The sequence below is a fragment of the Vulpes lagopus genome, chromosome 19, assembly GCF_018345385.1.
Source record: "Vulpes lagopus strain Blue_001 chromosome 19, ASM1834538v1, whole genome shotgun sequence".
Taxonomy (NCBI): Eukaryota; Metazoa; Chordata; class Mammalia; order Carnivora; family Canidae; genus Vulpes; species Vulpes lagopus.
Genome location: NC_054842.1, coordinates 36,330,766 through 36,356,854, shown reverse-complemented (window position 1 = coordinate 36,356,854; position 26,089 = coordinate 36,330,766). Strand labels below are relative to the sequence as shown.

Here is a 26,089-nt window from a genome sequence, read left to right as displayed (position 1 = left end):
GGAAGCCTATAACTTTTTCAAGTTTAGGACTCCATTTATCTGATATATTGGCTAGCAGGAAGCATAAGCTCAAACACCAAACCAGAGGCAGAGCAAGGTAGAACTTCTTTATAACTCACATAGATCCCAGGCCAAATAGATAAACTTTCTTATTGTCTCTGGGCAGATTTGGATATTTCACACTTTGACTGACAAAGTAGTTTGTCCAGTGTTTTGGTTTTATACAAACATCTTAGTTTCAACTTCCTTGCTGACACAAGGTTAATGTCCCTATCCACCCATTAAAATTCAAATCTCTAGCTTATTGCAATTAGCAACCTCATTTTTGCCCCAACCGTCTCCCCCTCCAGGTCAGCTTTTTATTATTTTTTGCAAGGGAGGCCTATAGGAGATTCAGTTTGGAGTAGGAGGGGCTGTGTGGAAGTTCTTGAATCTGAACCTGAAGAGGAATACCTGCCTTTCCAAACCAGGAGGCTAGTGCTCAGCTTACAGCCACTTTTTGGCTGGACATCAAATAATGAAGACTGATGCTTTCTCATCTGTCTATTTCTTCTGCCTTCACTCATTTTCTGTTTGTGGGAAGTTGTCCTTTACTCTCCCCTTTTTTTAAAGATTTTATTTATTTATTCATGAGAGACACAGAGACAGAGAGGCAGAGACCCAGGAAGAGGGAGAAGCAGGCTCCACGCAGGGAGCCCAACGTGGGACTCGATCCCGGGTCTCCAGGATCAGGTCCTGGGCTGAAGGCAGTGCTAAACTGCTGAGCCACCCGGGCTGCCCTTTACTCTCCCCTTTATCCCATATTGGTTTTTTTTGCTAGCAGCTGGACCATTTTTCATTGTGTGTCTTCCTGACTCCAGCATATTTACTAAAAAATAGATGTGCTGCTTTACATCCCCCAAACCATACACAGACAAAACCATTTGCTTAGATTTCACAGCATATGAATATAGATATTAGAACTCCAAAGTGCCATAATCTAAATTGGCCTCACTTTTGGGTATTCATGGTTTACCTATCTCAGCCCACACTTCTATCCTTCAGAGTGTAGTGGCCCCTGCTCAGGCCTCATCTCTCAGAACTATGTATTATAGCAGTAAACCAACCCAGTTTCTGACAACTGGGATAGCCAATTTGGGGAACAGCCTGAACCAAGAGTCCTTAACCAAATGCCAACTATGCCTCCACTTTGGTCAAGGTGATCCTTAGCTTGCTCCTGGGTTCTTTAAGCAGAGTCCCACTGCCCTTCTTTCTCCTATATGGCCTGCATCCAGGTCTGGCTTGCATTTAGTAGATTTGGAACCACCCAGTATGGAATGGGCACTGGGTATTTGTTTTCCTCAAGTGCAGAACAGAATGTTCAGTGTGGGGCTAAGGGGTCTGTGGGAGCCCAGGCTGCCAAATATGAGCTATTCTGGGGCCCTGCATTTGGATGAAGTTACTGGGACACCCCAGCTGGCCACGTTGGACTTTGAGTGTGAGTTGCTCATAGTCCTGCTGAACTTTGCAAAAGAAAGGAAAGTTTGTTTGGATTGTGCTTATAACCTTTGAACCTGTTATCTCAGAGCCATAAACCTGGTCCACTACCCTATAAAAGTAGCTGATTTCAACATGTTCTCCCTGTAGCCTGCTCTTTGACATTCAATACTCATCTACACTGAACCAGAGGCTATCACCATGACAAAGGACCAGAATGGAACGTGGGAGATGGAGAGTAATGACAACTTTGAAGGTTACATGAAGGCTCTAGGTAAGGGGGAGACCAGGGCTGGGGGGAGGAGGGGCATTTTGGGAACTATTGTCCAGCCCTCCAGACCAGTACCACCATGGAGTCCAACAGATCTGTGTGTAAGCCTCACTCTTTATTTGCTAGCTAGGTAATAATAGGTAAGTCATACAAATTCTCCGAAGCTTGGATTCCTCATCTGTAAATTGGGAATAATAGTAAATGGGATTATGTCTGAAATATCCTTAGCATAATACCTGGAACATAGAAAAATACATGAATGGAGGGTACACACACATACACACACACACACACACACACACACACACGGAGTAAAAACAAACTTGACAGAATAATGCAGTAGCTTTCTTCCCCCCTTTGATCACCATCTCTCAGATCACCAATTGGGACATGATATTATCCATGAATGGCCTCTGCATTGCTCTTGTGTCAGACTTGTGATGGGGAAGCAGACAAGGAGTGGCTTATAAATTTCTTAGCTAGAGAATATCAGACCCACAGAAGGCTAGGCGTGGTTTTTGTCACATGGATCAAACAACTCACTGCTTTACCTGACTTTTGAACTGGACTCTAAGCCAAGAGCTTGATCAGTGTGTCTTGAGTTGACTCTCCTGTGGGATCTCCCATGGGCTGACAGAAATCACATGAAATCTGAAGGAGTTGCTGACTGCGTGGGGCAGCAGCTGTGGGCCAGGCACTGGGCAGGGAGCTTTGGCTGCCTGTGCTCATTTCATCTGGTAACAGCCTCCTCATCACCTTTCCAGCTTTAGAGCTCTTCATGTAAGGAGATCCTGGTTGGAATCTCCCCACTGCTGGGGCTCCCTGTAGGGTCAGAGGCCCAATAATTTGGATATGACAACGGGAAGTCTCAAGAATGGGAATTGTGGGATTTTCTGTGCAATAATTTCTAGCTTGATGAACATTTCTACCGTGTTCAATAAACAAGAAGAGCTGGGGTATATTGCACAATTTATAGAGGTTGAAACTTTCTTCATGTACTCTAAACATGTTTCCAACATAAAATTGCTTTGTTTTTCCTCCTGGATGTCAGAATTTCACCTCAAATCCTTGGAGAAGGACGGGGAGGCACAAATCTTCCTACCAGAGCCCCCGCCCTGCTGCACTGTGTTTAGTGCACTGAGTAGGAAGTAGAATGGAAGATTGATTCTATACATGGGCGGATGGTCTGGAGCTTAGCTCAGAAGTGTAATTCTGACCAAGATCATGCAGGTGAGGAAACCAAACCAGAGGGGTTGGCCCAGTTAGGCCTTGCTTTCTAAACTTGACCAATTTTTTAACCTTCTGGAATCAGTTTCTTCATCTGCCAAATAGGAATTTTCTGGCTTGGGTTTCCTCATAGGATGCTTGCTATGTCCAAAGAGAGAGGAGGCAGAGGCTGAGTGGCCTTTTATAACCCAGGCTCAAAAATCATACAGCATCACTTACATTGTATTCCATTGGGTTGAAATAGTCATGAGCCCACCCACATTCAAGGGAAGGACACATAGGCCCCATTTCTCAGTGAGAGGAATATCAAAGTCACATGCAATGAACAGCATGTACCACAAGAAATATTGTTGTAGCCATTTAAGAGAATGCGATCTGTCACCCAGGGAACAGTGAGTGATTCCATCCCTTGGGCCCCTAGCAATAGAACAATAGGAATAAGATACATGTGTGGGGTGATGGAGGGAGCTACTGTACACAGGTCATTGAAGGCTTCCTAAGTGCTGGGTGGGGTTTTGGAGGATGGAGGGAATTTTTCCACACATGCTTGGTAGGCGTGTGCAAAGCCTAAGTCAGTAAGAATGTAGTGTGGAACAGGGGAATAGAACAAGGTGTATTGCCAGAGTGTGAAATACAAGGAGGGGATGAGAGAGGGTCAGAATGGTGTCAGGTCAGATCTTGAAGGTGGTGTGCCACCATGTGTGGACTTCATCCTACAAGGATCCTACAAGGACAGGAATTGTCTGCACAGTAAAGAGAAGCAAGCCAAGGGCTGTTTGGCAGTTTCAAGCTCTCAGCTGTACTGACAAGCCCGACTTAGGGAAAATGCTCAGAAAGCTATTTTGGGTTCTTTGTTGCATATTCCTAAATAATACAAAAATCCTGTGTGGCTTTGTGTACAAAACTGAGTCTCAGTTCAGTTTTCAGTTGTGCAGACTGGCCCCTAGTGCCACTCTCTCCAGTCTTCAGGTGAGAAGCAAGCCCTCCTATGACCATCTCCTAGAAGCCGCTGAGGTGGCTCCCCCACAATTTAATCTGCTAAAAGCAATCCAGCAAATCTGTACAATTTCCCCAAGACCCACCGTGCGAGACAGGGGTTGCTTTCCCAACATTGACAAGTAGTAAAGTTTGCCTTCTTTGCCCTTTTGAGCATTTGGCCCTTGGCATTTGGGAAGAACATATGTGGAGATCTCTGGAAATCCCCAGATATGGAAATATTACTAAGTATAACTCCATTTCCTGCTAAAGAACTGTCACTTTCTTATACTTTAATCCCTTGCACCAGAAAGGTGGCTTTCTCTGGGGGCCTAGTGGCTGATTCAGTAGGGAAGGAGAGACTCCTGTTGAAATGTGGGTCTGGGGAGCAAACTGGCTTTGTCACTAGCCAGTGATTCACTCTGCACACCAGTGCCCCCACATGACTCAGCTGTCAGCCTCAGTAGCATGACATGTCACAGCAACCTTTGGGTTTGCCACAAATTATCAAAGTTATTAAATGTTTAAAGAGTGCCAAAGGTCAATGGTACCTCCTTTCCTGCCTTCTTAGACATATGATATTTCTTGAGGCTCTAGACTTTCTTGACAGCAAGGAAAGCAGCCAGTAAACTCTTTCACCCCAAGGAGTTTGGGTATTCTGAGGTCCTCCTGCAGGCTGGATCAGGGAGTGGGGGCAGTGGTCTTCAATTTAAAGGAGAGCCTGAGGAGGGCAGATCTAAAAACGAAGTTACAGCATTGTAACAGAATGCTGGTGGAAGGTTCGTTACCTACCGAGGAGTGAGGCCAGTAGCGTACAGACACAAGGAATCACTCAACTTTTCTACCACAGTTGAGGCATTTTCTGTAGAAGCCAGGGACTGTGCCATCTGAGGCAAAAACCAAACCCAGTCTCTGCTTTCAGGGAGCTCAAACTTGGGCAAACAGTTAAATTACAGCCATGCACAAATGGTATTCCTGTTTCCTGCTACAAATGACCCCTAAAACACAGTGGCTTAAAACCTGGGGTAATTTTATTATTGTTTCTCATAGTTCTGTGGGCTGGCCAGGTTTACCTATGAGGTTCTTGCGAGGGGGCTCTCATTCAATTGCGGGTGGATAATAACTATGGCTGGAGCCATCCCAAAGGCTTCCCTGCTTCTCTGTTAGCAGTTAGTAGTGGCTGGTAGCTGAGCCTCTAGCTGGGCTGTCAATATCAATATAACCACTACATGTAGTGTCCCCATGTGACCTGAGTTTCCTCATAGGATGCTTGCTATGTCCAAAGAGAGAGGAGGCAGAGGCTGAGTGGCCTTTTATAACACAGGCTCAAAAATCATACAGCATCACTTACATTGTATTCCATTGGGTTGAAATAGTCATGAGCCCACCCACATTCAAGGGAAGGACACATAGGCCCCATTTCTCAGTGAGAGGAATATCAAAGTCACATGCAATGAACAGCATGTACCACAAGAAATATTGTTGTAGCCATTTAAGAGAATGCGATCTGTCACCCAGGGAACAGTGGGTGATTCCATCCCTTGGGCCCCTAGCACTAGAACAACAGGAACAAGATATATATGTTAGGTGGTGGAGGGAGCTACTGTACACAGGTCATTGAAGGCTTCCTAAGTGCTGGGTGGGGTTTTGGAGGATGGAGGGAATTTTTCCACACGTGCTTGGTAGACGTGTACATAGCCTAAGTCAGTAAGAATGTAGTGTGGAAAGGGGGAACAGAACAAGGTGTATTGCCAGAGGGTGAAGTGCAAGGAGGGGATGAGAGAGGGTCTGAATGGTGTCAGGTCAGATCTTAAAGGTGGTGTGCCACCACGTGTGGACTTCTTCCCACACAAGGACAGGAATTGTCTGCACAGGAAAGAGAAGCCACCATGCTCACTTTGACAGCCAAAGGTGAATGGCTCTGCAAGGACTGCCAAAGAAGTGAAAAGGTTGTTGTGATAGCCCTGGAAAGATGGTAATAAGAGTGCCAAGAAGTTGGACAGGGGTGATGTCTAGAGTGGGAAATACACTAGATTTGCTGACTGGGTGGGGACAGGGCTGGGAGGGATCCTAGAAAGTAAAACCCCACCATGTAACTTTAATCAGTGAAGATGTGGACATATAATAGAAGGTGTGTGTTCTAAAACTGCTCAGTTGATGTTCAATGTTCTAGACTTCTAGAAAATCTTTAGTACACAAATTGTAAATATTAAGGAAAATCCAATTCTTCTCTTTATTTGGAAAAGAAGGTGGGGGCCATCTTCTACAAAGACCATCTTTTCATTTGAATTAACATGCACAGATTTAAAAGAGCAGAGGCCACTGCAAAATGTCCTAGTGGAAAATTTCACTACCAGAAAGGAGGTAGGCTTAGAGGCTGAAGTCAGGTAGCTCCCACCTGAGTGGTCTCTACCAGGAAAGGTTTCCTGAACACCCACAATGTTCCAAATCCTGTCCTATTTAGGAGCCACAGTCCAGCTCCAGAGGCGAGCACATGCTATGATAAGCATTATCAAGCCATGATAAGCATCTTGCCAGAACTTGATATACATTATTTCATTTAATTTATTTAGTTTCAACAAGTGTGCTGAGCACCGATTACATGCCAAGAAATGTTCTGGGTACTGGCAACATGGTGGTAAATGACTTGACAAGTTTCTTGCCCTCCTGGAGTGTACATGCTAGCGTCAGCAAGAGAAAGTAAATAGTTTAAGGTAAGCACTTTAAAGAAAATTAAAAGGACTTCTTGAGTGAAGAGTGATGGGTGGTCAGGGAAAGCTGTCTGAGGAGGTGACAGGTAAGCCAATGTCGAGATGTGGTGTTGCAGGTACAAGAGACAGCAAGTGCAAAAGTTCTGAGTGTGTTCAAGAAACACAAAGACTGGTGTGTTGGGAAGTGGCCAAGAAGGGGAAGATCAGCCCTTACAATGGGAGACTATCTTATTTATATTCTTTAAAGATCAGTATGGCTCCAGTGTAGAGAATGAACCATTGGAAGGCAAGACTAGAAGCAGGAAGGCCCAATCTAGGAGGCCACTGTGTTGTTCAGCAAGAAGTGATGGTGGCTTAGGCTGGTAGTACCCAGGGGCCTGGAGAAGAGAGAACAGGTTCAACATATATTTTGGAGATAAAACCAACAGGCTTGCAAAGGAATATAAACCAGAGGATATGGAGGAAACAAAGAAGGCCCCAGGCTTAGGGCTGAACAACTGGGACGATGGTGATCCCATAGGCTGAAATAGAGAAGACACAAGGAGGAGTGAGTTTGGAGAGGGGTGCTAGGCAGGGCAAAATGCACTAAGACTTCTGTTTTGCATATTTTCACTTCAGATGCTTATACATCCAGATGGAGTTTGAAATTGGCATGTTGACACAGGTCTAGAGCTCAGGGTGTGATCAGGGATTGAGATGGAAGGAATGCTTTCCATTTCACAGGATGAGGAATTGAAGCCCAGAGAAATAAAAGGACCTCCCCGGGGTCACCCATAGTCGGGAAATGATGTTGTGTAGGCAGGAGCCCATTCTGCCTGCTTCTGTCACCCAAGCTCTCTCCATAGCCCTACGTGCAGGTATGAAGCATGGGGGTAGAGGAGGAAAAGCTTCATTCTGAGCAAATTGGGGTGGTGGACAGTCAGGACCCTCAGAAACATTGCCAAGAGTCACTCAGAGTCCCTGGGTAGAAATAAATTACCAAGTGAGAGAGAGGGAGAGAGAACAAGAAAAATTGTCTGATGACCCAAAAGTTTAGTTTCACAAAATTTGGATTTCTGCTGGTGCTTACAAGTCAAAGAAGTTATAGGCGTTGCCAAAGTCTTTACTTGAACCGCATGGTATCTGGTTGGACTTTTAAACAGGGAAGGTACTGGGGGTGGGGAGTAGAAAGCCTCCAATGAAAAGAAGTTCAGATGCTTCCTAGCCTATTCCCCTAGGAGAGAGAGAGCCCCTTCTCTCCTAGCTTGTACTGGTCACGCCTCTACCCTGCCCCCATCCCGGTGGTGAGCACTAGAGGGTGAGTGGGGAGAGAAGATCCTGCAGACGGAGTAGGGAGGCCCCCCAGGGTCTCTAGCCTGCCTCCACTGGCTAGGACAGGCTTTAAACATATTTGAAGATGCCAAGGAGAGACAGGAGGAGGCAAGCAGGGGGCCAGTCCAATTTCTCTCTGAATGTGTTATCTGGAGGAAAAGATGCGGAGAAGATTGCTCTTGCACTCTGCGCCTCACAGTTGCCTCCGAGTGCTGATGATTTGCGAATTAAGGAGTCCAGGGTTGAAGCCCGTCGAAGCTGCGCTTGAAATGGCTTTCAGATTTCCCATGATGAATATGTGGGCACCTCTCTCTCTAATGTGCAAAGAGTGCCTGCCCTTTTAGCCTGCAACTTTAGCTTTTTTTCACAAGCCTATTACAAAGCATTTTAATGGTGAGTCGTATACTCATATTTCAACTTTATGACTTACATTGTTCAAAATGCAGTTATGGAAAGTATGCTTTAATAAAGTCACCTCGGTGTTGTTGTTTTCTTCTGCAGTAGCTACAAGCCACATATATTATTCAGAATAGCTTGCCTTTGGACCTTTTTCCTCTGAGATAGAAATTCATTTCACCTGGCTATAAATCAGGCTCGAAGATACCTTTAATCCAGAAAAGCAGATAAAACACACTCGATAACCCTGGTGTTAAAATACCGTATCGGGAAAATAATTTTCTCTGCAAAGTACAAAGAGGAAGTGTTTTTGTAATCTGTGCGTGTGTATATTCGACGGTTGCAGTTAAACCTTTCCTTTTGATTAGAAATATCACGAATCCACCATACAGAACACTTGGCTCCCTTCCCTGGGGTGGAGCAGAGGTGACATGATTAACTAGCCTGTGCAAATGCTAAAGGGTAGCCAAGAGGCCGAGCCATTTTTCAATCCAGAGAAGCAGCAAGCCTTGATTCCATTTGCATAGAGCCCCTAATAAGATTCCCCCGGCACTGGTCAGAAAGATTGACTGGGGGTGGTGTTGCCAGGACAAACCAGTTCTATCAGCAATTGGCATTTTTAGCTGTGATCTACCTTTCTAGGCAACCAGGGACGAGCAATTATTTTCGTTAGGGGAGCCTTAGTTGTGAATGATAAACAGAATTTATTTCTGGGTAGGCTCTCTGTCAGCAGCTCTGTCCCAGTTGGGTAACGCTGAACCCACCACTTTAATTCTCTGGGCCTTGGTTTGCACACCCTCTTTGAGGAACGCTGCCATTCTAATTTTTTCTGTAATTCCCAGTTCTCTCTTATTTGTTTCGCCTGGAGCCCTCTCCCTTGTCTCACCTGGTTAATATTTGGTTTTCTTTCTCGCCTCCTACCTATGGCTCCAGCACCATGGTTGAAAGCAGCATGGACCTCCGGAGCAGGAGCTAAAGTTGTGTCTACCCGATGGCCAAACTTTGCAGCGAGGAAGCTGGTCCTCGCAGAGAAATGTTTGGCCAGGCTGGATAAAATGCTCATGTGACAGGCCAGGGCTACACTAGTAAGGGAATAGATCAACCACCATTCTGACTGTTCCTTCAGAGTCCAGAGCCCTTGGAGATGCATAAATATGGACAACATACTTCATTCTGGACTTAATGCCAATCTGACCACTGTTTCACCTAAACTGAAAAGGTCAAGGGGTGGAGGCCAATGTGCACTGAATACCCGCAAGCTCATTGGTATTTTGTAAAGCATTTTACCATCGTTTTAACTAAATCCTTACACTAGGAGACATAACACTAGGAGATGAGTATTCTTTGCCCATATTACTGTGAGAAAGTTTAGGCTCAGAAAGAGAAAGTGACTTCACTGGAGTCACCTAGCTGGGAACTCTGGGACAGGATTTAAACCTGGATCTGACCCTCACTCTTCTATACTGGTGGTTCTAAAACTTTAGCATGCACGGAATCACTTGCCAGGCTTGTAAAAACAAGCAGGGCCCACCCCCCAGATGGAAGGTAAGTTCTAGAACTGACATTTCTAAGAGGTTCCCAGGTGCTGTGATGCTGCTGGCCCAGGGACCTCACTGTGAGAACCACTGCCCTGACCTATGGTGCCCATTAACCAGTTTGGAAGTGTTTCTTAAGCACTTGCTCTGTGCCCAACCCTGGGGACACAGAACAAGATGACAGCATTGTCCTTATCCTCATAGAGGTAAGATTTTGGAGGAAAGAGCAATCACCCCCCCATGAAAAAGTCAGAGGAAAGTATCGGGTACTGTCTCCTAGGTGGTAAAACTGTGTGGTCTGAAGGCACAGGTGAGGAAGGAGGCAGGAAAGAGCAGAATCTGCTGGAAAAGGCAAGGCTGGGGCTGGGTTTTGTGAGACTTGGAGAGCTGAGAGGAGGGCAGTGAGGATTTAGGGGGGAAACACACAGGGCTTATCTGGGAAAATGGGAAGGACTCAGAGCACACCAGCCCGTGAGATCAAGGAGCTTCATAATGATGATTACGATGATGGCAGCAGCTACCATTTATGGGGCCATTACCTCAGGCTGTCAGCCACTGGACAAGACTCTTCACAAACACCATCAAATTTAATCCTCAAAGCAACCTGATGCAGTTAGTAATAGCTCCACTTATGGCCACTGCCCTCTGCTACTTGTAGATGTGGACTCGAGGGCCCAACAATGGGACTGAAACTGGACACACAGGTGTCACCAGACTCACCAGACTGTATTTCTGGGGTAGGAGAAGAGAAACAGGAGCTGGAGTGTGACATGTTAGCCCTCTGCCTGCCACAGGCATGTGTTTATACCAACTAGCTATGGAAGACTCTTCAGTGGCTTATAGCAATTTTAAGGAAGGATTAATTTCTAAAACAGAAATGCTTGACTACCTGGTCCGGTTGTCTTTTCCCTTTCAAATAGGCCAGCAGTTGCCTTAAAGGGAGAAAATGAAACAGGTGATAGTTCTGTGATTCAGGGCCCGGGTGACTGAGATAAAGCTGAAGGGTTTCGTCCACCCTTTCTGTATCTTGTTCTGTGGAACAGAGCAGCTGGGTGGGATGTCCCACCATGAGGTGAGTCTACGGCCACACAAGACTGGGAAAGTCCAGATCCTCTATCCCCACTGTTGTAGTTGCAAAGCATCTTTCCTAGATTGAAGGCTCTGTGAAGTTTTCCAGTGTAGAAACCAGCTTCTCTTGGTGTTACTTCCTCATTTTCCAAACGTAGTTTATCATGAGCTACATTTTGAGACCACCCAATGCCCCATGAAGCTCAGCACCGTGGCAAACACAGCAAGGTACCCCAGGCTCTGAGAATGCTGCCCTAGAAGTGTTCACAGCACAAAGGGCAGCAGGGAGAGCCTTTAATTCCACATCCTGTGGCCTCATTCCAGGCTATGTGGCTTGGTTGTCCCTGGGTCCGATTCCATAAGCCATGGAGCAGAAGGTAAATGAGGTACCATAGAGAGTGATTGGTCCAGCTCAGCCTGGACCCTATAGTACCCTGAGCCCAGAAAACAATTGCTGTGTGGTGAAGACGGTACAGTAGAGCTCCAGGAAACATAAACTGCCCCAAACAGGGAAGTGTCATCCAGCTGGATCTAGCAGTCCCTGTGGGCCCAGGGAAATTGTAAAGATGAGTCACTCAGAAGTATTTGGGCGGCCACAGAAAGTGCACAAACTCGAGTGGTCTGACCTTTTGACAAGAAGAAGCTGTGTTGCTTTCCTTAGGTTATACAGTGAGGGAGTGATAAAGGTGGAATATGAACTCAGAATGGCCTGTCTCCGGGTCAGCCCGGAGCTTGTGGAGTGCTGTGCTGGCCCCGGAGACAGGCCATTCAGAGTTCATATTCCACCTCTATCACTCCCTCACTGTATAACCTAAGGAAAGCAGCACAGCTTCTCTGAGCCAGTTTCCTCATTGATAAAATGGAGATAATATAATATTTATCTCATGGGTTTGTTGGGTGAGGTTTCCCAAAGGAGTTTCCAGGGGCACCATTCCTGGTTGGTTCCAAGGCTTGTCTTAATTTTCCCCTCAAATATTACCAAGGGTCCACATAGAGTAGCCCCCAGATCATCTAACCTAAAATTCAGTTCCTCTCTTCTTCATAAGATTAATTCTCTCTCCAACTTTCCTATATCTCATCTTGACTCCCAAGCTCAAAACCACTGTCTTCTCCTCCCAACCTGGTCCCTTCACACATATCCATCCAGTTATCAAACCTCATGATTGCATCTTCATGCTTAGACAAGTTACTTAACCTCTTTGGGCCTCCATGTCATCATCTATGGCTTGAGGAGAAGGTCTTAAATCATGGCTTTCAAATTTCTTAAACCATAGAAGTCTCTTTAAACACCCCCTGATGAGGAAATCTAGACCTAAAACCACCCAGAGATTCTGGGTCTAGGATAAGACCCAGAAATCTCTAGTTTTCACATCTCCCCACGTGATCCTGATGGGCAGTGAGCTTTGGGACTCACTGGTGAATTCTTAGAAATGACAGGCTCTCAACCAATAGTCATGAATGATATTAGAGCAAGGCACTGGCATTCATGTGCTAGCTCATGCCAACTGCAACCTGTTTTTCCTTTCAACTTAGGACATAGGCATATAATCCTTTTACCTTCTAGGCTGCTTGATGTTACTTGAAATTATTTCCTTTATGATAAAGGCTGACTATACAATTTCAGGTCCAAAGGCCCAGCTGGGGCCCTTCCCCATGCAGGTGTTATACTGTTGTGGGTTCCCACCTGTGGCCAAACTGCTGACCCACAGTGAAGTCTAACCAGTCAGCTTTAGTTTCTTCTTGGCTCTTTAGGAGAGAGTGATAGTCACTAAAGATCCAGAAGGAAATGAGTCAGAAAATAATGGGAAGCGAGGATAAAGGAAGTGATAGTTGGATGCCATGAAAAGGTAGCAGAAAGGGTGGGGGTAGGGCCAGTGGAGGTGTTAATTCTCCATATTGCCAGGAGCTTCCTAAACTGTTGGTAACTGCTGGTCTTCCTCATGGGCACAATAGTATTTATCCCCCACCAGACAGCCCACAATGTGAAGTTTAATTTCTGACCTACCATAGAGATGGGGCTGGGATTCTCAGAGAAAGAGCACTCAATGACTCTGAATTATTCTTACTCTTGAGGCCATTATTACCTGGAAGTTCTCAAAAAGACCAACGTCAGTGTTTTTGAAAACTTCCAGGTGGAATTTCTGGGAAAAAAAATGTTAAAGATTTAGATTAGCATCCAAAAATATCTAGAGAATTCACAGACATAAAGGAGACCCAATATAGATACTAAGATACTAAGAGCTTAATAATGTTTATAACAAGTTCCAGAATTACCCTCTGTTTCTAAATCTATTCCACAGGACAGTGACATTTTACACTCAACCAGAGGTTAACAAGAAGTTTGGCTCTACACTTAGCTTCATACTGTCAAAATCAAAGCTTAGTAAATGAAACACCCCACTGAAGAGCACACTCCTTTCTTTTTCTCTCTCTCAAATAAATAAATAAAAATTTTTCTAAAAAGAGAACTGCTATAGAATTTGATGGGAAAAAATCAAGGCAAAGAAAAGATGTAAATGGAGTAAATGTGGCAAAATCTTGATAATGGCTGAATCTGGGTAATGGATGTGTGGCGCTCCTTGTACTTTACTCTCTGGTTTGTTTTAAACTTTTCACAGTAATAAAAATATAAACAATTATTCATCTCTTCCTCAAAAGCAACAAAAGAAATCTTTGCACAAGTATTTACTGTCTGGCATATGCTTAAAATTGTCCTGGGGGCCATGACTGAGCCTATCTAAGTACACCCCAATCTGCTTTAAAAACAGGAGTTTATATGTATCCTTACTTGCCATGGACATTAACAAAAGGCCTGCTTTTACCCATGATCTAGCCTGGTTAGTTTTAAGTGGTCTTTTTTTCTTTTAAAACATGAAGTCTTTTATTCAGCAACTCTTAGAAGGAAATCCAGTATGTCAGATAGAATGGAGCCTCTATGCAGGAGGGATGTGTGTGTGTGCATGTACTTGCATGTATGTGTGTGTGTGTGTGTGTGTGTGTGTGTGTGTGAACACACCTGCACACTGGGAATTGCAGCTTAGGGGTGAGCCCTGCCTGCTACCCCCCCACCCCCTAACCATCAGAGCTCCTGAGAAAGCTCCAAGACCCTAGGTTTCCAGACGATTGACTGAGATGCATAAACTGGCCAAGTGAGACAACTCTTGTTTCCCATTTGAGCAAAGAAATGTGGGCTGCCCATGGTCTGTGTCTCTGGTCCTGAATGTTTGGCCTTGTTAAAGAAATGAATGAGTCTGGCTGAGCACATCATAACCTCCACAACTGCCTTTGCCAACAGATATTGATTTTGCCACCCGCAAGATCGCAGTGCGTCTGACTCAGACGAAAATCATTGATCAAGACGGCGATAACTTCAAGACAAAAACCAACAGCACGTTCCGCAACTATGAGCTGGATTTCACTGTAGGAGTGGAGTTTGAGGAGTTCACAAAGGGCCTGGACAATCGGACTGTGAAGGTGAGGACCCGGCCTGGCAGTTTCTGCTCAAATAGTCTGAGTGCAGGAGCCAGCTATCTGGCTTCACGATGAAAATACGACAGAAACAACTAGCGAGGGATCAGGAGAGGGAACCAGAGTGGACTTAATGATGCTGGCAATAAGCAATTATTGGAAGCTCAGCAGGAAAGGCAAACTGGCTTCTACAGTAAGATTATAAGCAAAGGAGAGAGGGGAGGCTGCGGACCTCTCCAGGACCTGGGGAGGAGGCCAGCTCCTATGCCAACATGAGCCTGGCGGGCAAGGGGGATACCATAGGGAGTGACAGTGATTTCGAGAGCTGGGTAGCACAGCTTCATCGGGGCAGCCCTACTCAGCAGCAGCCAACCATTGTCATGGAGTACTGGGGCCTCCTGTTGCTAGACTTCCTTTTTTTCAAGAGATGTTGAGAATTCACACATTTTTCTATGAAATACCTCAATCTTGGATGATCTCAACTAATTTGATTTTCTTAAGGAAAATGCAGTGTTAATCAAAAAAAGTCAGTAGACTAAAGAAGTCAAGGTTTTCCCAGTGCTAGTCACTTAGAGAAACCTCTGGCACTGTCCGGATGACTTCTGTCCCAGCATCACCTTAACTCACAGAACATAATCGAGGAAATCCTTGCACATCGGAAGGCCAGACCTCCAGCCACTTGAACTGCTCAGATACAGGTAGGGCCCTGAAAGTGAGCAGACAACTTTGAGTGTACAAGGAGGGACCTATCTCAAAGGCTGAGAACTGGACTCTGCAGAGAAAGAGGGCCCTCGCCCAGAGGAGCTGTCTGTAAATAAAGCAGAGAATGACAGCAGCAGAGAGAAGTGGGGCTGGGGGCAGGGAGCAGGGGGAGGCAGGGTCACAGCAGGTCCCCCTCTCCTTTTGCACCACCCTGTGGTATCACAGCCACATGGTTCCTGCAGTGTTCCAACCGCTGCAGTGCTCACACTCATACTCAGGGCACCTGTCTTTGGTTCTCCAAATCCAATTACACCTGTGCAGTCCCCACAAACAGGAATGGGGAGAAATGCAATCTCAGTCATACTTAAGGATTCCCTCATTCCTATCTTTTTAAGAAGATTTTATTTATTTATTTATTTATTTATTTATTTATTTATTTATTTATTATTTGAGAGGGTGCATGCACAAAGAGTGCAAGCAAGAGGGAGCATGAGTTGGGGGAGGGGCAGAGAGAGAGGGAGAAGTGGATTCCCCACTGAGCAGGAAGCCTGATGCAGGGCTTGATCCCAGGACCCTGAGATCATGACCTGAACCTAAGGCAGATGCTTTAAGCAACTGAGCCACCCATGTAGCACTCCTCCCCACCCCCCACCTCATTCCAATCTTAGCATCATGCAAAAACCTTGTGGTTTACACAGTCCAGGAAACCGGGAAGGATTTCTGGTTTGTCATTTAGCATGGTTGCCACTGACCACTCACTGTCCAGGCTCATGCAGTTTATACAAGGGTGGGCAGCTTGCATATTTATAGCACCCACTCCCTCCATGCCAGTGGAGCCACCAGGACCTCTGCTCTGGTTCCCAAAGTAAGGGAGGGCAGCGCTGAGGATCCTATCCCCAGCTATCTGTGCCCCCACCGCAAGAGTGGGCCAGCCCTTAGGAGTACCGCAAGGAAGCAGGACCTTTCACCCTGCCCTTCCCCTTTCTCTCTCCAGTCCCACTCTTCTATGGTGCTCCCAGGAGCTCTTTAAAAGTCAGGGATCTCAACTCTCCCCCCAAAGCAAGGGATGTGAGCTTTGGCTGCTCTCCTGGGGTGGGGAGAAAAAGCTGTCATCATTCTTTGGCGATGACTCTAAAGCCAAGAGAGCAGGACACATTTTATTTCTCCATCAAGTTGTCCTGCAGCATTGATAATCTCAGCCATCAAGTCAAGGTTGAATTATATTTAGTGCTCCTTGCTAAAGAAAAGTGGGAAATGAAAAGCACTTTGGAACTGCTTCCATCAGAGCAGTCTTGGCATAACAGCCTAAGCTTCCGGGCTTGGAACAGCTTCTGTAGAATCCCTCCCTGAGGGGTTGATGGATCGACAAGACTTCTCTGAACTGTGTGGCTAGAAGGCCAATTCCTCAGACACCAGAACTGATGGGAAATTTGTCTCTGAATTTTTGCATCACTCTGCTGTTCCAGCCTAATCTGTTCACAATGATTCATTTCCCCTTGCCTTTCCATTCTGGATGTGGGCTGCTGAAAAGCAGGCCTGTTGTCTCTGACTTGTTCTTTCATCACCTTTGATAGTAGAGAACTCACTTTTCCTAAAATAAGTCACGTCCTTTCAACCCTTCCTGACCATTAGAGGCTTTGGCTCTCAATACCCACTGTTGTGCCTCTTCGCCTTCCATTCTCCCTGCCTTCCCCCCCCCTCCCCGGGAGCCCCATCATGTCCCCAGGATCAGCTTTCATCCTGCAAAGAGAGAGAGAGAATTCCCCTTCCCATTTCTTATCTCTGCTTTGTCCACAACAAAAAGTTAGGGCACACGTACACGCACATGCACACACGGGATGGGTTGGGGCTGAGAAGTCACCAGAACAGAATTTGCCCAGTCTCCAGCAAAAGGCTGTTCCCATGAGAATCACAATCCAGAGCAGATACCCTCAGGACTACATACTTCCTATAATTCGACCAAAACCCTTCAGCTGGAAAGGGATCACAGGGAGCAAGTGAGTCAATCTCCAATTATTTTCCATTGCCACATGTGGTGGCATGCCTGAGTGCACACAACACTGTGTGTCTGTGTGCATGTGCACACATGTGCATGTGTGTGTCTGCTTGTGTGCAAATGTGTCCTGTGCACATGTTCATGCATCTGTGTGTGCATGTGTGTGTGTGAGCCTGCACATGTGTGCATGCATCTGCACGTGCCTATGTGCAGGTGTTGCAGTAGTACTCATGCTCTTATTCTTCAGGGCTCTACTTCTGAATTCCTACATCACCCTCACGAGAACCTCCCCATTTGGAAGTTTGGGGGAGAGATGTGTGTGGGGTGGGGTTCTAGCAGAGGTGGAATAGAGCCCTAAAGTGCCCAGATCTATGCCATCCCAGAGCAGGAATGGTGGCATCACTTTAACTGTGAGGTCAACTCTTCGTGGGACCCAGGAACCCCCACCTTTTTTCCTTCCTGTAGATCATATATATTCTTCACTTACTGCCTTAATTTGTTTCTAAGAGGATTTAAAGCCCCTTTCAAAAATACACAGGCTACTCAGAATAAAATTTAAAAGAAGTAACTGATCCTCCTGTAATGGAATAGCATGCAGGCGTAATAAGGAATGGATCACCCATTTATACTGCCACCCGCATGAACTCGGGAAACATCCTCCTAGGTGAGGGAAGTCAGACACAAAGCCCACATATTGTGTGACTTATATGAAATGTCCATGTTAGGCAAATCCCTAGACACAGAAAGTGGTTGCCAGGAGCAGAGGGAATGAGGAGTGATGGCTGATTGGTGAGGGGTTTCTTTGGGGGGCAATAAAAATGTTCTGGATTTGGACAGTGGTGATGGTTTTATAACCTTGCAAATATACTAAAAATGACTGAATTGTACTTTATAAAGGTAAATTTTGGGATCCCTGGGTGGCTCAGCAATTTAACAGTTGCCTTTGGCCCAGGGCATGATCTTGGAGGCCTAGGATCGAGTCCCACGTCAGGCTCCCTGCATGGAGCCTGCTTCTCCCTCTGCCTGTGTCTCTGCCTCTCTCTCTCTCTTTCTCTCAGGAATAAATAAAATCTTTTTTTTTTAAAGGCAAATTTTATTGTATGTGAGTTATGTCTCAAAAACAATAAGTAGGGGTGCCTGGGTGGCTCAGTCGGTTAAGCATCTGCCTTCGGCTCAGGTCATGATCCCAGGGTCCTGGAATCAAGCGCCACATCGGGCTCCTGCTCAGTGGGGAGTTTGCTTCTCTCTCTCCTTCTGCCCCTGCTGATGTTTTCTTTCACACTCTCACTCTCGCTCTCTCTCAAATAAATAAATAAAATCTTAAAAAAGGACAATAAGGATTTGGGGTGGATAATCAGGACAGGGGAAAGCACAGATCATGGCAGTTGGAACAAATGATGTCTGCGAGGCCCAGGGGAAGCAGGTTTCTCTGGGAGGTCCCTACTTGGGGGAATTGCAGGAGGGGAGCTTGGGTGCTGCCAAAATAGCTCTTGCAAAAAGGCAGGTGCGCTGGGCTTAAAGACGTTCATAGTGCCTTTCGTCAGGCTTAATTTAAAAGGCTGTTATTTTCCTTAAAAAAACAAAAACAACAAAAATCTTTGAAAACTGATTCAAATCTACAGGAAAGTTGCATGAAAGTAGCAAAGAACATCTGTGTATTCTTTGCCGAGAGCTACCTATTGTCAATATTTTGCCCCATTGGCTTTATCTTTTGTACTTGCTTTCTTGCCATTATATGCATATTCTTTTCTGAACAATCTGATGTGTTACCTCTAAGTAACTCAGCGTTTCCTATGAATCAGGATATTATCTTATAAAATCACAGTACAGTTATCCGCCTCTATAAATTTAACAGTAAGACAAGACAGTACCTTATCTAATTTCCCATACAGGGCTGTTTTTAACAACGTTAATTTGGACACAGAGGGAGATTGCAGCGTGGGCTCAGTTTTCTTCTTTAATTCAATGCAAGCACGTCTTCTTCATCCTCTGGCTCAGTAGCAATGGTTTTCCTCATTTATATCCATCTCCTCAACCTCAAAATCTTTTAAAGCAATTGAGCCTCTTTCAAAAACCTCCTCTGAATTGTGGAATTTTAGTTCTTTAGCTGCTCTCTCTTCTTACTGTCTGTTTTACGTAGGAGTAAGGCTATGATATTGTAAGTATTACCATAATTCATTGGTAACCAATTTACTTAGGGTCAGAATAACTTTTAATCTTGCTGCCTACTAAGATTTATTAAAAGAAAACATGAAGACAGGCCCTCGTGCACCCACATTTTTCTTTTTTCTTCCTTCTACAAATTTGCCAAGCCCCTACTATGTGTGAGACCTGAGTCAGGGGCTATGTAATGAATCAGAGCCCTTTCTGCCCTGAAAGATCTCACAGCCTCATGAGGAAGCAGACAAGTAGATGGATAGTTGCCATCCAGTGTCCATAGTGATGGTCGTATGCACACACCAGGGGGACCATAGAAACCAAGGCAAGGAAGCAGACTGGCCGAGTCGTTGTCAAGAATCATCATCAGTGAAGAATACATACGCTCATTTATTCTCCCACGTGGATTTACTTCAAGATTCCATTTCAACAAAATAACTCAATCACAGATCTTCATTCAACACTGCTCACCAAGCACCTTTTCTGCACTAGTGACTATGCCGAATCTGAGTTTGCAGAAATGAACAGCTGACGTGGCCTCTTCTTTCATGGAGCTTACTATCTATTGGGGGAGAAAGACACTCGTTCAATCAACATGTTTTAGGTGTCCTTGATGTGGAAGGCAATGTGGGTTGGGGGAGGTTGTTTAGAAGACATAGTCCTGCCCAAATAGAAGACAAGGGTCCTTTCCCATCCTTTTGGGAGAGAACTGAGTCCCAAGTCTGATGATGGGCAACAACACATGAATATCCCTTTCTCATCTATTTGAGAGAGAATTCTGGAATATTCCAGACAACATCTCCCTCCCAGAAGAGCAAGGAGAGCAACCTGTGATTTAAGCTTCTCTAAGACATTCAAAGAGGTGAGGCTTAGGGTGGCCCCAAAGAAGAAGACATATTTTCTTTTAAAAACATGCAGAGTTTTATTGTTAAATTAATTTAGGGAATATTAATACATGCAGATGGTTTTAAAAAATTTAAATAGTAAAAAGTGAAATTTCCTTCCTATCCTGGCCCCCAACCTCTCCATTCCTTCCCTAGGGACAGTCACTATTAAGGGATCTTTTGCTTCCTTGCAGAGAACATGTGCAAACATATGCATGCATACACGGTCTTCCCTGGTTTTATGCACATGGACCTGCTCCTTGCTTTTTTAACTTAAGTATACACTATGGAGACTGCCCTCCTCCATAAATATAGAATTGCCTCCTTCTTTCAAGGGCTGCACAGCATGGATGAACTACACATATTTGACCAGCCACCCACTGACGGAATCTGTGAGGCTTCCAGTCCTTTGCCATAACAAACAACACCACGATGTGTTGAGGAGTAAAATGCAGAGGAATAGAATTGTACATAAAATACATAATATGGGGCAGTCTGAGTGGCTCAGCGGTTTAGCGCTGTCTTCAGCCCAGGGTGATCCTGGAGACCTGGGATCGAGTCCCATGTCGGGCTCCCTGCATGGAGCCTGCTTCTCCCTCTGCCTGAGTCTTCTGCCTCTCTCTCTCTCTTTCTCTGTCTCTGTGTCTCTCATGAATAAATAAATAAAATCTTTTTTAAAAAATACATAATATGGTCAAGGCCAAGTCCTATTTTAGAACTAGGTAGACTTAACAATCTGTAGAGAACAAATTTGTCCCCCAAAATAGACCTGAATATGCAAGGACAGTGAATAAAGAAACACAGGTCAGTTTGTCACCAGCTAGGTTTAAAAGAGAGAAAAGCAAACGTCTGTTCCTTAGCATAATATTGTTCATAGAGGAGTAATATGCTTTGCACATACTTGGAAGAAAGCCAGCTGGCATCAGGGTCATCCCTGGGAAAGAACAGTATTGACACAAAACCACAGCCTGGATGGGGGTGACATCATCCTTCAGGAGGTGAATACGCAGTCATAATCTGGGCTCAGAGGCAGGTGGCCCTGGAGAACCACCTCGAGATAGTACAAATGGTCCTGAGGCAGGTACTAGAAGAAATAAAAGGAGAAACAGAAGGCAAAGGAGTTGGGGGGTATATAATTTGTAAGTATGCGCACAGAATTTTGAGCGTCTTGGGGTTCAGCAGGTTTATGGCTCCTTTAAACCTGCTGGTCAGCTCAGCCTGGCTGGCCAGCATGAGCTCTGCATCTCCGCTGCCGCCCCCATGCTACTAACCAGTCTGCATTGCTGCCTGGAGGAACCCCAGGACCCGGAGAAGGGCCACCCTCCTGGTTCTGGATGATGAGGACGGCACTAGAGCCATCTGTTGAGGTCCCCTGCTAGTTAGGTAGCTTCTCTGCCTGTGTTATTGCCCCACAATAGGCAGTCCTACAATGGGGTTCCTGGAAGGAAAGTCCCCAGGAGCGGAATTTCTAGGTCAAAGAGTATACACAGCATTATGTGTCAAGAGGTAATATAAAATTGCCCTGCAAAAGGATTCATCCGATTTATATACCTACCAGCCATTTATGGAGGTGCCAGCTTCTCCACACTTCCTCCAACTCAGTGTGTTATCAGACTCTTTGATCTTTGACCATATGATGAATTGTATCGGAAAAACAGCCTTAATTTGCATTTCTCCTTTTAGGACTAAGGTTGAATATCTTTTCTTATGTTTAAAAGCCATCTGCTGGGTTTTAGTTTTTTGGGCTTTTTTTTTTCCCCCTTGTAAGCTGTTAGCTGGATCCTTTTTAAAATTTCCTATTAGGTTAATGGTCTCTCTCTTATTGATTTACGGGAACCCTTTATATATAAGGAAGTCAGGTCTTTGATATGTGTTACAATTATCTTTTCCAGTTTGTTCTTCATCTGTTGACGTTATGCTATTTTGCCCGTCCAGAAATTTTCTATCATTTATAGTCAAATGCATCGTCTTTTTCCCCACTGATTTGGAATGCTATCTTCACCATATGGTACAATGGGAGAGTAGAATTCTTTTTTTTTCTTTTTTTTTAAGATTTATTTACTTATTTGAGAGAGAGCAGGGGCAGAGGGAGAGGAAGAGAGAGACTCTCAAGCAGACTCCCTGCTGAGCATGGAGCTGGAAGCGGGACTTGAGCTCACGACCCCGTGATCGTGACCTGAGCCAAAATCAAGAGTCAGACACGTAACCAACTGAGCTACCTGGGCACCCCTAGAATACTTTAAAAGAGAACAGAACCAGCCACAGTAAGCTGAATTGGCAGGAGTGGAGGATAGATGCAGAAAGTGAGTTTGGCAGACCTTGGCTGGGCAGAGGCTGAGGTCTCTGCCTTGTGGGGGCCTGGCGATGGCCACGGGAACCGCAGCTGCAGCCTTAGGTTTATTCAGTCCCAATCAAGACCATACATCTGATTTGCCTGGGAACCTGTCATTGCAGACGCTGATCACCTGGGAAGGTGATGTCCTTGTGTGCGTGCAAAAGGGGGAGAAGGAGAACCGCGGATGGAGGCAGTGGGTTGAGGGGGACAAGCTACACCTGGTAAGTCCCAGGGTCTGCCCAGCTGCCTTCCACGGTGCTTACACAAGCTGCAGGTTCACCCAGCCAGGTGCTCTGACAAGAAAAATGGCCTTGCACTCCTCCCCTGAGCTCCAGCCAAATGCGTGTGGTCATATAGTCAGAAAGCCATTCCCATCTGGGAATGGGACTCCAGGAAGGAATCTATATGGCTGTTTCTGTGAACGGCTGCAATTAAAATGAAAGTTCAAAATGCTGAGTTAGGAAGCCGAGATCCAAGGAGAAATACAGGGAACCTGTGAAAGACCAGCCAAAGAGAAATGTGAGGCACAGAATGAAGATGCCCCAGAGGAGGGTGGGTCCCGGCCTCCTCACCATTATGTGAGCCTGGAGGAAGAGGGCTGGGAGTAGGGTGGATAGGGACAGGTGGGCTTGGGAACCACCTTACAGACCACAGGTGTTGGCCTGTCATCACCAGGTATGTCCACTTAATCCTGAAATATTTTCGGTTAACTCAGTATTAGAACAGAACAGTAGGAAAGATGGCTGGTCTCCTGAAATAAATTATATGTGTCTAGATAGCTGAATTTTTCAGTCTTCAATCTTCAAGGCAATTTATGTGTCCAGCATTCAAATAGAAATCTCTCTCTCCTACATGCATTCAGGCACTCATTTATTAAATAGCTCTTCATTCATTCAATCATTCATTCACCTATGGAGTCGGGCAGCTACTTGGCTTACTTGGCTCCAGTGTCAGTATTCAGGTCACCACGGTGCCCTTCAGAGCCAGGCTTGCCTCACCTGAGATCTTTATTTTGGAGGCAGTGTCAACTGGTGATAAATGGGAAGCACTCACCGTGTTTTCCATTGACGATTTTCCCTACCTGCACTGGTTTGGATGATGGATTTTTTTAATTGTAGTACAATCCTCAGTGGTCCCTGTGGCTAAGACAATGGATTCATTGTCAACCGCAATGATTTTGTGGCCATCCACACACTCATATTTCTCCCTCCTCCCTTAAGGAATCATGAGGTGTGGATAAAGCCTGGGGCCTCCCTCTGTCTGGATGAAAAGCAGCATCTTGTCTGCATAGGCAGGCCTGGGGGGTGCCCTTCTGCAACCCATGCCCTGTCACCCTGTCATTACCCAGGATGCCAGCAACCAACATTCTAATCACCAGAGACCAGCAAGTCCACAGCATGAAGTGAGAGCCCACCAGCCAGCATATTCCCAGGCCCTTGCTTTCCAAATGCTACTCTCCACTAGATCCTTGCCTTCTCCATGGCTTCACTGCCTTTTATAAATTAGGAGATGTTGCTTTAATCGTGGGAGTAGGAAAAATCCCACCCAAGAGGGTAATTTCTTTGCATTTTTCATTTTTATAGTTGTTCAAGCTCAATTCAAGTGTCAAAATCAAATTACTGCTACCTGCAGGGCATGCCAGCTGATTGGGTCTATGAGATGCACTTTGCCCAGAATGACTAAGTGTCCTCGGGATTCCAGCTTCCCTCCTTCAACTCAACTCACAGACACCAAGAAGGGCGGGGGGGCAGGGGTGGGGGACAGAGGAAGACTTGGCTTGCTAGTCGCTCACCTACTTTCTGACCTTGCAGGAGCTGACCTGCGGTGACCAGGTGTGCCATCAAGTGTTCAAAAAGAAGTAATGGCCACAAGACGGCCTGCCGAGCATGTGCTTCACACTCCCCACCAAGGGTTGTCTGCAGGCTTTGGGAAGCGGCTGTGGGGACCCTCTCACTCCTGACAGAGCCCGTTAAGGCATCTGGATGGGTTTTAAACAGAACAAATGTGTAACAGTTGCCAGACATACTCTTCCTTCTTTGAAACCTGACATTAAATGAATAAACAAAAATCACTCCCATACTTTGAAACTCTTTATATCTATCTCCCTTTATTTCTAGAACTGTCAGTTTTATCCACAGGCAAATGTGGTGATTGCCTGTGCGGCGGTTCTCTGTGAAGTTTTGTTGCGGTGGTTGTTGTTTAGTTTTTGGTTTAGTTTTGCTTGTTTTTTGTTAATTAGTTTGTTTGAGGGATTAATTTACCTAGAAACATTCTCTGGCTAAGACAGCATCCCCTCCTCATTCTTAAACATTGCCCTTTGATATTCATTCCTTTGGATAACACATTCATTTTTCCAAGATTCTATTTTAAGATGCCCATGGCTTCCAGTTTGTGCCTTCAGCAGCATGGGAAGAGCTACTTGTAAAGGTCTCTGCGGGTCTGCAGTACCAGCTGCTCTCAGTCCAAGATAGCCCTTTGCCCTTCAGCCCTGGGCAGAGTGGCACCCCTGCAGAGGACTTCCAAGCTCTGCCAAGGAAGCCTGAGTTCCAGTCTTGTTGCTCCACTTCTTAGTGGGTAGCCATGGACACATCATTTGGCCTCTCTCTCCTTGTTTTTCTCATTTATAAAACGGAAAAGACAAAAATAGCATCTCCTCCACTGGATCGTCGTGAGGGATAAGCAAGTCAGCACATACAGAGTTCTTAGAGTTGGGCCTGGCCCCATGGCAGGAGCAAGGTCCCTGCTAGCTCTGGTCATTAGGTAGAGTTATGCCCTCCACATCCCAGAGGTTCAGATGAGCGGAAGCCAGGGAGTGATGGGTCAGTACCCCCTGAGGCTTCCTGGTGATTCCAGGACATTACGTTTATTATTCTGAGCAGAATTATATTTTCCTGCTGGATACACAAATGTAATAGTGCATCTGGAAGAGCAGAGTGGTCAACAGGGACAGATTTATGGTGGATCACTCATGGGGTGCCCTGCAGGTCAAAGCCATTTCCTTTCCCCCCTGTAGCAGGGCCCAGAATCCCACCATTAGGCAAGCATTACCTTTGAAAAGCAGATTTATCCCCAGGGAGGTAGCACATGGTGTCAGCACACTGCGGGGGGACTTGAATGAACAGATCATTCATTGATCCTTAGCATCCTAAATGGAATCAAGGATGGAGAATAAAGTTGAAATCTGTCCATGTGGACCAGGGCCAGGCTTGGCCTAAGCCCTTGTGACCAGACAGCCATGCCATGGGCCTCCTGGCAAGCTGCTCTCCCCAACAGCCATACCACCTTCCTGCAGCAAGAAAGCCAGGGAAGTGCTGGGATGGAGTCCCACACTGGCAGGGGGAGGGGGTCTGCCCGTGGACTCTGGAGAGGAGGAGAGCCTCCTGAGGAGCTGCAGGCCCATCTCCTGGGGCAGACCAGGGACAGGTGCAGGGGCAAGCGAAGTGAACTCTTTGTCCTCAGCTCCCCTGGAGCTTCTTCAGGAGCCTCAGTTCCTCTTGTGATGCCCCGTCCTGATCTTGCCCTAGCCCACAACAGCCTCAAACCACCCTCTCCTTTGTCCTTCAAGAAAACCTTTGTG

General features: G+C 45.8%; 1 protein-coding gene across 1 annotated transcript; it reads left to right on the top strand.

Moving 5' to 3' along the window:
- Positions 1–1,597: 1,597 nt before the first annotated feature.
- On the top strand, positions 1,598–24,591 carry RBP2 (retinol binding protein 2). The gene is made up of 4 exons (XM_041734575.1): positions 1,598–1,750; positions 14,266–14,444; positions 22,632–22,733; positions 24,324–24,591. Exons 1-4 carry the CDS (start codon positions 1,678–1,680, stop codon positions 24,372–24,374), a joined length of 405 nt encoding a protein of 134 aa, XP_041590509.1. The 5' UTR covers positions 1,598–1,677; the 3' UTR covers positions 24,375–24,591.
- The last annotated feature ends 1,498 nt before the right edge of the window (positions 24,592–26,089 follow it).

Excerpts from the sequence above, each read along its gene's own strand:
- RBP2 (XM_041734575.1), top strand. The coding sequence starts at position 1,678 with ATGACAAAGGACCAGAATGGAACGTGGGAGATGGAGAGTAATGACAAC. Across the intron at positions 14,445-22,631 it reads TGGACAATCGGACTGTGAAG|ACGCTGATCACCTGGGAAGG; the intron begins GTGAGGACCCGG and ends CTGTCATTGCAG. Across the intron at positions 22,734-24,323 it reads AGGGGGACAAGCTACACCTG|GAGCTGACCTGCGGTGACCA; the intron begins GTAAGTCCCAGG and ends CTGACCTTGCAG.